Source organism: Lontra canadensis, unplaced genomic scaffold (genome assembly GCF_010015895.1).
Source record: "Lontra canadensis isolate GAN:19392208 unplaced genomic scaffold, GSC_riverotter_1.0 scaffold3, whole genome shotgun sequence".
Taxonomy (NCBI): Eukaryota; Metazoa; Chordata; class Mammalia; order Carnivora; family Mustelidae; genus Lontra; species Lontra canadensis.
This window is the reverse complement of record NW_022630997.1, coordinates 37,285,560-37,299,652: the sequence shown is the minus strand read 5'-3', so window position 1 is coordinate 37,299,652 and position 14,093 is coordinate 37,285,560. Positions and strand designations below refer to the sequence as shown.

The 14,093-nt window shown below is 57.8% G+C and overlaps 1 protein-coding gene across 7 annotated transcripts in view; it reads left to right on the top strand.

Moving 5' to 3' along the window:
• The window catches only part of ZMIZ1 (zinc finger MIZ-type containing 1), a 229,402-nt gene that overhangs the window by 192,610 nt on the left and 22,699 nt on the right, over positions 1–14,093 (top strand). For all 7 annotated transcript variants that reach the window (XM_032838922.1, XM_032838908.1, XM_032838890.1 and 4 more), the window contains one exon: positions 4,187–4,331. In XM_032838922.1, coding sequence (XP_032694813.1) covers positions 4,187–4,331 — 145 coding nt within the window. The remainder of the gene's footprint in view (positions 1–4,186; positions 4,332–14,093) is intronic.

The following is a 14,093-nucleotide window of genomic DNA, read 5'->3' as shown; positions in this document are numbered from 1 at the left end:
GAAAACCGAGGTCCAGGAAGGGTAGGCAACTTGTTCAAGGTGCCAGACAGGTGGTGGAGACTGAGCTGGGATTGGGTCTCATGGACCGGTTCCAAAGCCGGTGCCTCCCCAATTCTCCCAGGGCTATGTGACGGGTGTGGGATTGACGGGCTGCTTTTCGGGGGCTACTGTAGGATACAGGGTTCCTTTGTTCCTCTGCCCACACTCCCTCCCTTTCTGGCTTCTGCTTGGATACCTTTGCAGTTGACTAACAACACTAATTTATAGCTCCCATTCACTCCCTGAGACAGGCAGTTTCTGTTAAGCCCATTTCACAGATGGGGAAACTGGGTCTCCAAGCCTGTGTGAAATCTCAACAGCCAGAGAGTGGCAGGACAGGACCCAAGCCCCATCACCTGTGGGACTACAGAGCCAGAGCACTTAGCCCCTGCTCCTTGGGTCCTTCCTACCATTGTCTCCTCCCCTACCCTCTCCTGGAGCGGCTTAGGCCCTGGTGCCCGTTGGGACTGCCTTGACCCCTCCTGGAGTGGGCTGGGCTGGCTTCCTCCTGTTCACAAGGTGCTTTCCTGCTTGGGGGAAGAAGGAGCATTCGCAGACCCTCACCTGCGTCCGGAGAGCACACGCGGTGCTTTCCCAGCTCTCTGCGCTTACTACACCAGACCCTGTTCTCAACACCTTGTAGGTGTTAGTGTCATTCCAGGGGCCCAGCAGTCCTATGGAGAGAGCGTTAGCATTATGCCTATTATCAGATAAAGAAACTGAGGCTCAGAGAGCGTGCGTAATTCACCCACGGTCACTTCACTTTCGTTACTGGAACCCAGACTGCCAGGGTGAGTGGTACCCCCAAACTCAACCCAGGGCTGGCCGCGGTGGCTGTCCAAGCAGCAAGAGGGCCACTCCTTCCCCTGCCTTAGCCCCTCAAGATGGCTGGTATCTCTTCCTGAAGCTCTGCCCAGTTCGGGCAGCCTCATGCACACCGCACAGTGCCTTCCCATCCCTCCCACCCCATCTGGGGACTCTGCATGTCTGACATCCCTCCTGAGCCCCAGAGCCTGTGCTCGGCTATCCCCTCTCCTTTCCCACGCAGAAAGGGCACAGAGCAGAGACCCATGGGACCCCATGGACGTGCAGGCAGGACAGGCCCCATCTGAGCACACATGCTCCACTCCACCCAGATGCAGGCACGATGCGGTGTGCACGCAGACGCCCACCCGGCTGGCCTGTCTGTCTGTCCTTGTGTGACGCCCTGCCTGCCTCTGTTAGTCCTCCTGGGTCTCAGACAGTGCTGACTCCCTGTTGGGCCACAGACTGGCTCTCACTTGCTGTCATCACCCAGCCTTTGTGTCAGAGCAGCTTGTGGGGGTCTGCGGCACGAGAGAGCGTGCCCTGTGTCCGTGCCGTCACCCCCGTGCGTCGTCAGTGTGGCCTCTGTGCTAGCTGGCTGCTCGGGCCGAGGAGGGGAGGGTGCTGCCTTCCTCGCCCTCTGCCCTCCTCCTCCGTGGCTGTCCTGGCATCTGTGTTATGTCGTGACTGGCTTATACACATGTCCCATCTGCTCCCCGTGTCCCAGGCTCTTCGCAGCCAGGACCCACGATGCCACCAACTTCCTTTCATTCCCTTTATGGAAAACCCCTCCACCAGCGATAGGCAGATGAGGGCTGTCCTTGACCAAGCAGGGGGGTGGCCCGTGACATTGGAGGAAAGCTCCCACCCGGCGTGGTGGCCCCCAGGAGGAGCGCAGGCTGGGAGGGGCATCCGCGGGCAGCGGGCGACACCATCTGTGGCCGTCCTTTGTGCTGGCAGCCGAGCAGTCCCTCCATCGCCGCGATCCGGCAGGCCTCGTGCTTGGCGTGCAAATGAGTTTCCAGATGCCCAGTACCACCCCCCCCCCCCCCACCAAGAAGCGGTAACTAGGGGCTTGGGAGAAGAATGGAGCAATCTGGAAATTCATTTCTGTTTGTTCCAACCTCTCTGAATAGGCTGCCTCCCCCTCCAGCTGTGGCAGATGTGTGCTGGATGTCTGCTTTAGGGGCGTTTTGCCACGGTTCTGGGCAGACACCCGCCAGGGTAGGGATCTCTCTGGCACCCTCCTCCCTGGACAGGTGGTGGCAAGATGAGCCTGACAGAGAAGGGCAGGACACATCTTTTAAGATGTAGCTCACCCATTGGCACCCCTTCCCAGAGGCAGAGCAGGTGCTCTCCCGGCCAGAGGCGCAGGCTGGTGTTCAACCCCTGCTGGCCTCCTTGACTGGTGGTCTTTGGGCAGCACACAAGCAGAGCAGACGAACCCAGCAACCCTAGAGGACCCGACCCCACCCTGACCCCGTTCCCCGGGGAGAACCACTGCCCGTCCCTTGCACAGCAACCCGTGCTTCCCCAGGAACAGGTACGCCACCGTCGTGGGCAGCTGCCAGCGGGACCGTGTGCACAGGGCTCTCCTGCTGGTCCGAACAGTGGCCTCTTGGCTCCTGCCCACCAGGTGAGGGGCAGGAAGGAACCCACCACTCCCTACGACTGGCAGAGCTGCTGTGGGCCTGGGCAGGGGCAGACAGGACGGCAGAGGGTCCCAGCCCTGCCTCTCGGGTCTGTGGGCCAATGGGGCACTCGGTCCGAGATCTAGGCAGTTGGACGTGACAGCCCTGGGCAGCCACTGCAGGGCTCTTTGGGGCAAGGCATCTTCCCCAGCACTCGCTGAACGTGGTGATGGGGGGAGGTTCGGACGAGGCCGGAGGGCTTCCTTGCTGAGTCGGTGGGGCTGGAGCCCATGGCCACTCGGTTTTTGCCTTCTGAAGGGTTTCATCTGCTCTGCCACATTTTGGTTCTGGCTTGAGCTTCACCACTGGGGTGATGGGGCAGGCGCGCCCCTTCTGTGTCTGTCCCTCTAGCCGTGGTTACTGGGAGCCAGTGACTTCCCTCGCCTGAGCTCAGTCTGCTCATCTGTCGAATGGGGCAAGCGGCTGGCATTCTGGATCTTGCAGGGTGGATGTGGAGAAAAGGACACAGAAGCATGTTGTACGGCATCTAGGTGGGAGAGCCTGGAAGTGAGGAAGTGGGCTCTGTGTCCGGCAGGTGGCTGAGCGGTTGTGCTTCCACTGGCGTCTGTCGGACTGGGCTGACTCCTTCCAGAGCTCTCAGACCCGGCTGACCAAAGTCCTCATGGCAGGAATGGGGCAGTGGCTGGAGTGTGGTCACCCCCTTTTGCTCCCACACTGTCTCAGCAATCCCCCCACGCACCCCTCCCCACAGCCCTGTGAGGAGGGCAGGGCAGGGCTAAGCAAACTGAGGTCCAGAGAGGGTCTCTGAGCTCTCTTGGTTCACGTAACAAAGTGGTGGCAGCCCAGCCTTCCCAAATCGCTGATGCTTGGACGGACTGGCCAGACAAACTGGCCGGGGGGGTGCTTCTGGCCCCTGGCGGCCACATTAGGACAGTGAAGGGTCATTGCCCAGCACCGCTTTAGCTAGTTTCAGCTGCTCTTCTCTTGGTGTTCAAGGGCTCAACGCCCAGATGTGGAGGTCCTCCTGGGCTTCTGCCTTCCGTGCCCCCGGCGCACTCTGGGTTAGCACCCCCCACCCCACCCCGGGGCTGCCCTCTGCCCTGCAAGTCCTTAGTCCTCCTAAGCGTGGGTGCCCAGCAGCAGAGGGACCAGTCTCAGGTCTCACTGGAAGGCATGGGCACTTCGGCGGGGAGGACTGTCAGGAAGGAGCCTGCGGGCATTCCTGGGATCGTCAGGAGGCTTCAGGAAGGCTCTGGATTCCGGGTGACTTTTGCCCCTCTTAACCTGCCCCCGAGGAGAGGCCATGTTGAGCTGACTGTCGAGAGGCTTTGCTGAGAAGTTGGGGGGAACCCAGCACTTCCTAAGCTTGCCCCACATAGGGTCTGTGGTGGGCTCCCTCCCTCCCGCTCTGGTGGTCTCTCCTTGACACTGTCTCTGACATTCCCTCCATCGAGTCCATGCTCACCTCTGGCCTGTCCTTCTCAGAGTGCAGGCCATTGACATTAGCCCTCCTTCGGGGTGGCAGTCCCACTCTACAGGTGAGAACACCAAGGCCTCCCGAGGAGGTTTGGTGGCTCTCCTGGTGTCACACGAAGGTGGAAACACCCAGTCTGGGAGGGCGAGGTGTGGGGGCGGACATAGCAGGGGGAGGTGGCCACGGGGCTGGCTGACCATCCTATCCTTCCTTGTAGCCCTGCTGTCCTCCTGGTGTGAGGAGCTTGGCCGCCTGCTGCTGCTCCGACATCAGAAGAGCCGCCAGAGCGACCCCCCTGGGAAACTCCCCATGCAGCCCCCCCTCAACTCCATGAGCTCCATGAAACCCACTCTGTCGCACAGGTAAGTGGGTGTGTATCTCCGGGGTGGGCCGGGGGCTGCTGGGCGGGCACTGGGCAGTGCCCCTGCAGTGGAAGACCTGGAGGGTTGGGGTGGGGCACCAAGCAGCCCGGAGGATATTCTGTGTTTTCTAAAATGCAGCTGTTTTTGAAATCCTGGTGGAGGAGCACTGTCTCTTCCCCATCACAGCAGAGGTTGAAAGTGCTGGTCTTATCCAGTCTGGCTGCTCTGTCCCTTTGGTGGAGGGCTGCCTCTTCTTTTCGGTTCTAGACTTCAGGCTGAAGCTTAACTGTCCCGAGCCCAGGGCCTTCCGTTTCTCCTGAGCAGGGTTCTGGGCAAACCCAGAGATACCCAGGACCCACGAGGGCTCAGGAACATCACAGAGCTGGGCTCCCACCAGCAGATGGGGACAGAGCCAGCCCAGGCCGAGCAGGCAGGAGCTGCGTGAGGCTGGGCTGTCGGTGCAGGGGCAGGGTCCGGAGAAGCCCGGGATCACGGGTGGGAATGCCTTGGAGGAGGCTGTCGGGCCCCGAGGAAGTGGCCAGTCTGCCCGGCCCCAGCCTCGGAAGGAGCACGTGTTCAGTGTGTTCAGGACCAGCAAACCCTGCAGTCAACGATTCTGCAGTTCCCAGGCCGAGCTGGGCCCGCTCTCCTGCATGCTCTGCCGGATGACCCCCGAACAGCAGCGCCTGCCATGCTGTCAGCTTCCCTCTGCAAGTCCCCCTGATGACAGGCTCAGGAGGGTACACTTGTAGTCAGAGCTAGGCTCTCATTCACGACCCAGCCTGACTGAGGCACCTGCAGCCCAGAGCATGTGGCAGGTGACCTGGGTCCCACCCTGACCCCTAGACTCAGGACAGACCCCTCCTGTGGGTGTTTCTCGTTGGAGGGGTGGGGACGCTGCTGGCATTGGGTCAGGGCATTCAATGTCTCGGTCCCTGCCCACTTGGTTCTTCTAGTGCCCCCCACCCCCATGCTGTAAAAGCACCTTCACACATTTTGCGGGGGTGAGGGTATCACCCGTGGTTAAGAACGACGGCTCTAGAAAGGCAAAACCTGCCTCTGGCTGCCGTCCGCCCGTTGCCCTGGCTCAGCAGAAAGCTGCAGGGCTTCTCCGTCGGGGCTGCCAGCCGCTCTGCGAGGGCTGTGGCTGAAGGTAGCCTCAGCTGCCTGCCTTTACTTTAGCTCCTTACCACTCCGCCCTGCCAGACACCTGCCATCTCTCATTGCCTCCCATCTCCCGTCCGTCCTTCCTCTCCTCCTCCAAGCCACTGCAGGAAAGCAGTCACGGATGGTGGACCGGAGCCCTGCAGCCCCACAAGAGGCCTGCCTCGCACCTGCTCAGCCATGACCGTTCAGGACGCAGAGTGCTGTGGCTCTGGACCCCGGCCAGGCCTTTGCCAGGTCGTTGCTGAGCTGAGCTGGAGTTACCCAGATGAAGGATGTCTGTGCTCCAGGGAGCTGCATTTCAATAGCTGGGGAGGAAGGAAGACCCACTGAGGCAAAACCGAGACCCGACAGATGGAGGCATGTTTAGGGTTAGGTGATAGGCAGGCCTGGCCTGGGGGCCAGAAGGAGGAAAAATGGCCAGGCTGTCAAGAGGCTTCCCAGAGGACATGGGCCTTGACCTTCAAGGACAAGGACTTGGTCTCAGAGCTGGGTAGGTGCATTCCGTGAGCTTGAACTGGTTTTTCCTCAGGGGGCCGTGATGCAGTGCCCTGCTCCTGATGCCACCCTGGTTCAACTCCCTGTAGGGACCCATGAATGACAAAGGAGGCAAAGAGGCAGCTCTCAGAGATGGGAGAGCCCTGTGCCCCGGAAGAGTCACTGGGAACTGATGAAGGACCAGTTGCTTACACGGAACGTGGCCTCCTCACATTCTGCACCATACCTCCCACCCCAAATGGCAGAGCTAGAACAGAAAGCAGCCCAGAGCAGGACAGTGACTCGCCCAAGAGCACACAGCCGGTAAGGGACAGAACAGTGCTCTGCCCTTCACTCTGCTCCTGGCTATTCAAGACCGGCGAGGGGGTGTCTGGCTGTTTAACCCAACTCTGATTCAGACTTGCCCTATTTCCCAATTCTGTACGATGCCACTACCAGAAACAAGTGGCATCATTTGAACAGGGACTGGTCCACATCCCTGAAGACCCCATGCTGAGGCCAAGGGCACATTGTGGCTGGTGATGCAAGGTGGGCCATTCTCTACTTCTAGCTTCATGAGAATCCCCAATAGGAGGCATCACCTTTTAAGTCCTCATGTAATTTCCCAAATCCGAAGGAAAGTCAGGTACTTTTCACAGAGAGGAAAATTTTGGTGCCCCCTCCTTCACTGCTGGATTGAGTGACTTGGAGGACATAAGCCCCTCTTGCCCTTTTAATTCAGGAGACCCTGGGCCATGGGTGATGTTCAGGATTTGGGACTTGGAGGGGTGTCGCTGTTTGAAAACTCAGGGGGGCTTGTCTGTAGGCTCTGAGGACTAGTAAGTAGGAAAGGGTGGGGGGGGGTCCCTGGGAGCCCGGAGCACCAGGCTGTCTGTCTCTGGGGGACCCTGTGACTGTCATGCTTCTGTTAGCTCTGGAGCCACAGTCCCGGCCACTTAGGGGGTAGGTTCCCTGGAGGTGGGCGCCACAGCATCAGGGCTGGAGACAATAGGCACACAGTGGCACTTGGTACCACACACACGCAAGGATCAGAGGGCTCAGGCGTCCCATGGCCACTGCTGGGGGTGACAGCGGTCTGAGGGGAACGGCGAGCGCCCACACATTGAAGAAGAGCTTTATGGTCTGTGGAGCTGTCCTTGGAGTGGCTCTGAAGCTGGCCGGGATGAGGAGCTGTGTGGATGCCGTTCTCTCTGCTCTGCAGACGTGTGCGGCGCTCCTGGCCCTAGAAGGAAGGTCGAGCCCAGGGCTGGAAGGGGCCTCGGGCTCACAGCCCCCCACCGTCACCTGGACATGCTGCCAACGTACACTTCTACCTTCTCTCTCAGATTTAAAGGAGTGGTTAAAAAATCCGTTTGTAATTAGCACATTGTCCCTATGCAAATCAGTGCTGCAAAAGTAATTAAAAGCCTAATAAATCTCATTTACATTCCTAACTTAATTACAGTCAAAGCCCGCTAGAGCTAAGGACGACTCCAAAATCAAGGGGTGCCGCTCTTCCTCTTCCAGGGGACGGGTTTGTGTCTCCTCCCCCCGCCCCCTGGAGAGGCGCCTGGGTGCACCCCGGGTGCTCCCAGTTATGCAGTAGGTGGGCGGTACAGGCACTGAGCCAGGCCCCTGGGCGTGAGTGTTCACTCTGCCCTCTCCAGGCTGGGGGCCTTTGGGCAGCTCTGGAACCTCTCTGTGCCTCAGTGTCCTCATCTATAGTACTAGAAACAGCAGTGCAGGACTTCCAGTGCACTCGGTGCCAGCGGACTATGATGCGCTCACTTTGGTCAGCCAACAGAGAGGGGCTCCATCAGAGCAGAACCCCCAGCCTCCTCCTTTTCTTGGTGCCATCACACCACCTTCGCTGTGTTCATTGTTAGCTGCTTCTATGGAGCTGGGCCCAAAGCTTAGGTTGTAATGGGTCCTTCTTCTTGCCCCCAGAAAATTAAAAAAAAAAAAAAAATAGAAAGGGAGGGAGGGAGGATTGATGAAGGAGCCAAAAATCCTGCTCCATCGGTTCCAGATTGCTAAGATACAGGATCTTTTCCTTTCCTCCTTCCTACTGAAAAAATGTAAAACACTCCAACATGCAGTCAGTCAGCTGCGCAGGTCCCTCCACGTTTCACCGCGGGGAGGGAAGGAAGCGGCCCGAGTAATTGTGATGATGGAGAGCCCCGTTAACGGCTCCCCTTGATGAAAGAGGGTGGGGGCTTCCGCTCCTCACTGGCTTGGTGTTTCATTAGCGGTAACTCTTCAGCCTTGCATGGAGACGGACCGATATAGCCAGATCAGGGAAATTAATTCGGGTCTGACAATACCCTTAATAGGAATTTGTTCTTTCTCCCAAATAAAGTGGCTGTTAGGAGTGCAAGGGAAGAAATAACTCAGCCCTGCCCGCCTCTTCCCTCTGTGAATGTCTGTGTAGACGCTGCCACAGGAGGTACCCAGGAGCCAGGAATCAGCACTCAACTCTTGCTGGGCTTTTACTCATTTTCTCACATTTAGCAAACATCAGTCAGTGCCTATGGAGCTGCCAAACAGACATGTAAATTGTCTACGCTAACTGCAGTGTGAAAAGCTCTTTTATGTGACAAAAAGAGCTGAGGGAATAGAGGAAAATGTCCTTGGTTCTGCTTAAGAGAGTCACAAAAGGGAGTGTACCCAGGCTGGGCTTTGGAGTATAGGTAGGAGTTTGGTAGTGACAGGAAGGCAAAGAACACTAAGGAACGCCCCCAGAGGCTTGGGAAATCTGTTCAATGGGCAGGAATGATAAGAACATCCCCCTCTCGTAGCATTTTTGCAAAACTTGTGAGCACCGTCATCGTATCATCAAGTAAATAGGGGCACCAGCACGCACTCAGCCTGGAGAAATGGAGAGAAAAGTGGAAATACAATTTAGCAGGGACTCGGTGCCAGGCTCTGGGTGAAACTTTACCTATATTCGTATGCTTCATTCTAGGAGAGTGTTAGTCCCATTTTACAGATGAGAAAGTCGAGCTGACTTAAGTGAAATGTCTAAGGTCATAGAAATCGTCAGTGGCGGAACCAAGGCTTAACCCCAAAGACTCGAAGTTTGGAGCCCCGCTGTTTAGCAGGGCCTCCCTGTGCCTTCTGAGTATTAGTCTCATGAACATCTAGTTGGAGTCCCTGAATATTTACCGGGATACTCTGTGCAGGTTTGTTTTTGTTTTTTGGGTTTTTTCCCAGGTCACTGGGTTTTCTCTGCAGCCAGTCTTTGAGACTAAACTTTTATGTGTCCTCTGTCCCTTCCATGCTGGGTGGCATCCCCCAAGAAGCCTTAGAAGCTGTGCCCCTTCTCAGAATTCTTGGGAACTGCTAGATGTCCCTCATACTGTGTGGTCCCCTTGCATTACCACCATCTCTCTCCTTTTCTTTTTTTTTTTTTAAGATTTATTTTTTTATTTGAGAAGGGGGGTAGGGGTGGAGGGAGAGGGAGGGAGAGAATCCCCAAGCAGACTCCCTCTGGGCACAGAACCTGATTCGGCTCGATCTGATGACCCTGAGATCATGGCCTGAGCGTGAACTCAGAGTCAGCCGCTTAGCCGACTGAGCACCCCCCCCAGGCGCCCCTCCCCATCTTTGTGCAGGGAGGTGCTGTCTTACCAGATCCTTAGCTCCCTGAGGCAAGGGGATGAGGTCAAGCCCACCTGGCAGTCTCGCCCTTGACAAGCTCCAGGACCTTGTGACCCTCAGCTCCTACAGATGCATCTGAGTTGAGCCCACTTTAAGGGATGAAATGAGTTCTTAAGTGAAAGTCCCTTCACCTAGTTCCTTGCTTCTAGAAGCCACTCAATAAATCATAACAACAGCGGCAGTCACCAGTTTTAGGTGCCCGAGGTAAGCTGCATGTGCTCACGTTGCCTTACACGTGGGAGCTCACTCAGTCCTCCTGACAGCCTTCTGAGAGACATACTGTTATTGTCCCATTTTACAGACAAGGACCCTGAGGCATAGAGAGAGCAAGTAGCTGCTTCATTAGCTTCCCTCTGTTCCTCTCCCCGGAGGGCGGGACTCGGTTGCTGGGAGCCAGTGCCCGTGGGGTCACAAGCGCACTGTGGGTGGTCAGCAGTCAGGTTTAACGAGTGGACACAGTTACTCATTCTCGGGCTTCCTTCTGAAGAGGGTATGGAGAGTCAGTGTTTCTCTCTGGCACTTTGGTTAGCAAAGGCTTTCGGAGTCCTGTAAGTGTGTGGAGACATCATGCCAGGCACAGGTAGCCTAAGTCAGGACTCCTGGGATAGAAGGAGAAAGGCAGCCTCTCAGTGGGCCCCCACTCAGGCTCTGTGAATGTGAAGAACAAGTGGAGCTCAAGCCAGTGAATTTCCCAAGGGCTTCCTGGAGGAGGTGGCCTTTGGAAGAGGAGCCTGGGAAGGAGGAGTGAGGAGGAAGCGTTCCAGACTAAGGATGAGGGTGAGGAGGAAGCGTTCCAGACTAACGAGGCACAGCAGTGGGAAAGCAGCTGCCTCCCCGTGAGGAGGTGCTGGGTAGGCAGAACGCTACCTAGATTACAGGTGGCTGCTGGCACGGGTGCCTCTCCGGGGGGACTGGTGTTCTTGTGGTGGTTTTGGCTGGATGGGACTGCCACTCGTGCCGCAGCTTTCAGCATGAGAGTGGCTCTGGGGTGGTGCACGATGGGGTGTACCCACTGGGGGTGCACAGAGCTGGGCAGGATTACTAAGAGTGGGATGCTGACATCCCAGCGGCCCTGGCCTCCCTCTGAACCACAACCCACTATGAAGAAGGGGAGAGAAGTGGTTCCTAGCAGGCAGTTCCAAAATGCCAGGACCCCTGACCCGGGCTGACCTCATCTGCAGGTCAAATAGTACTTGCCAGTGGAAGGAAGGGCCTCACGACCCCCCTTCTCCCACAGGCCCCCTAGGCCTCCTCTTCATCACCCTAGGCCCCCTCCCACCTTGGTAGGGCCCAGGAGCCGGGCTTGTCCTCATTCAGAGTCCATAGGGAGCTGTAGCCGGGCAGCCCCCCGCCCCCTCGTGGTGGTGTCTGAGCCCGGGCAGAGGCGGTAGCAGGGCCGACTGCCATGGGCCTGTGGGGGCGAGAGCCTTCCCTGCGACAGCAGGAGCCGTCTCCCCAGGAGATGAGTCACAGCCGTGTTGGTGCGGCTGCCACTTCTGCTTCTGCAGCAGGTGCGAGTGGGGGCGAGCAAGTCCCTGAGACCGCCCCTTCACGCGTGTGCCTGTCTTTGCCCCCACGTGTGCACAGCACCGTGGCAGCAGGGTGCATGTGCAGACCCACAGCCGTGTCCCTAGCCGCCCGCAAGCACTCCCAGGATGGGCCTGGGACTCTGGGGGTCCCCTTCCAGCCAGACGGTGGGCATGCTGAGTTTGGGAACCACGGTTAAGTTTGCTTCTCACCAAGTTTCAGGCAGAGAGGACGAAACAGGAAGGAGCTGGTTTCCGCCCACAAGGCCCACCCACGGAGCCGTAGGGCAGTCGGGGGCTGGTTTGTCGGCCTGTGCAGTATCCCGGTGAGCCGGGGCCTCCCCACCCGAGGGGGTGAGGCAGCAGCTGCCCGTTTCCCCCTCCCCCAGGCGCAGGTGGGGCCCTACCAGGCTCCAGGGGCTCCCAGAGGGCTCTCCTTCTGAGCCTACCAGGCACATACTAAAAGGACACCAACTGAACATCAGCCTGGAGGGTCGCTGGGAGCTTGTGGGGCAGAGAAGACGCACACTTGTGCTGTTAAGTTGCTGAGGGTCCTGTGTTCCATCCTGCACACCAAGGTTGAGGGCCTCACAGGACAGCTCGTGTCTAGGGGTCTTCTCTCTTGGTCTAAACTGTAGTCTGCCTGGCTTTCCTTCAGGCTGCTGGTGTGCCAGGCCCAGAACCAGGTGGAACCCCAGTCCTTTGTGATTTCTCCCAGGGAGGTCCTTCCAGCCCAGCTGTGCTCGGGACCAGGCTCATAACTTCCTTCCCTGGGCTTCTCCACCCGTCCTGAGCTCTCTGGGCTCCTGGATTCCCAAGCAGCCCTCCCAGATGCGAGTATGAGCTGTCCGCCAGCTTTGGTCAGTGCATCTGGGCCTCACCTCCTTTTCACTGGCCCACGCTGTGTCTGGCTGGCATGAGTAGGGGGCAGGCAGGAGGTCTGGGTTCCTGAGGGCCTCTCATCTCCCCCTGGAAATCATAAGTAATGCCCAGGTCTGTGTCCCTTTCTAGCCGAGAAAAACTTTCTGGCTGCATCTTCCTCTTTGAGCCACATCAGACTTAAACTACCAAGGCCTGTGTTGTCCAGACCGCCTTGAATGAGACCCACAGTAGATATGCGTAGTACACCGTGACCCAGGGTGCCCACACACTTCCGCGTAAAATCAAGCCACTGAGGAACGTTATTTATTCTTTTATTTTAATTAACATATAATGTATTATTTGCCCCAGGGGTACAGGTCTGTGAATCATCAGGCTTACACACTTCACAGCACTCACCATAGCACATAACCCTCCCCAGTGTCCATCACCCCACCACCCTCTCCCTAACCCCCTCCCCCCTGGCAACTGGAACGTTTTTTATTCTTACTGTGGGCTCACCCTTAACTGCTTTCTGTTTAATTCCCTCTTTTTCCCCTCATGCTGGTTTGATGTCATGACCCAGTCGTGTTTCATGACCCACAGCTTAAAAAAATTCTGAGAACAGAGTAGGGGAATGTCCTTCATATGCCCATTTGACAGATGAGAGGACTCGGTGCAGACAGGGGAATTTGGACGGGAGCTAGGACAGGACGGGACAGGACTCATGCCCAGGGTACAAAAAAAAAAAAAAAAAAAAAAAAAAAAAAAACAGGGCAGGAGGAAAAGGGAGTGGAAGGGATGGGGTGGCTCTTACCCCAGGAGATCAGGGCAGGCCCCTCCAGCGAGAGGACTTCTGAGCGGAGATAGGAAGGAAGCCAGGGACTGGCCCGGCAGAGAGGGTGTCCGGGCAGGGGGTGAGCAAGCCTGGGCAGACAGTGACACGGCCCCACCTTCCAGTCTGATCACCCCCGCAGGGCCTTGCCTGCTGAGGGCTCTGCCTGGGAAAAGGCAGGCACAAGACTCCGCTCCTGCCCCCCGCTGGCTCCGCCCTGCCTGCCTGTCACACAGGACAGTGCCTCCCCCGTGAGTCCTGACCTCCGGGCTGGCTCCCAGCACGTCCATGGCCAGGCTTGGCTTGCCTGCTAGGCCAGGGTCTAAGTTCTCCAGGAGTGAGCAAGCCCTTTTGCCTTCTGCTGACTTCCTGTGCCAGACGTAGGCATGAAGTGCTTTCCCCCAACACCAGCCTCCCCCAGACCCACCCCCCATCCTGGTACCCAGCAGTGCCGCCCTGCAGGCCTCCCTGCTGTCGGGAAGCCGTGTGGGGCTGCTACAACACATCTGGGTGCTCTGCGTTTTCTCCCCCCTTGGGGGCCATGTCCAGGGTTGTCTCTCCATGAGAGTTGCAGGGAGTCCATGCAGAGACAGCCCCAGCTCAGCACTCCTGGGGGCTGGGACCCCAGCACTTTCTTCATGCCGTAACCCTGACAGCCCCTGCCCTCTCCTGGGGTCACTCTTCACCTGCACCACAGGAACTAAGAGGAAGCCATTATTGAGCACTTAACTGTGCGCAGAGCAGGGTGTTGGGCCTAAGGTTAATAAGTCCTTGCTTCTGGTGTTTGGGGGCTTCTCAGGAGATGACCCCAAACACGGTGGGTGCTTCTGGGCCTAGCAGGGAGACAGGGCAATGGGACCATGGCTGACGGTGCTCCGGCAGAGGTGGGAGCCATGCAGGGAAGCAGGGTAGGGTGGGATTAGCCAGAAGGGTAAATCATGTTGAAGTGTGTGAGTTTGGACTTTGCCTTGTAGACACTGGGAGCCACTGAAGGTCTTTGACTGTGGAAAGCGTCTTGGGTGTTTAAGGGAGCTTAGCTCAGTGGGGACGTGTGCAGGAGACTGAGGCCAGAGCAGGGGAGGAAGCCTGGCGGGCAGGTCTGTACCTGTGATCCAGAGGCAGGAAGGCGGGGTGACGAAAGGAACCTCTTGTCAGTGGGCCGGGTGGCCAACCTGCTGCAGAGTATGGGGAGGAAGGGGGAAGAGGCGAGCTTCAGACTGGGGCCATTCCGGTGTTTTCTGA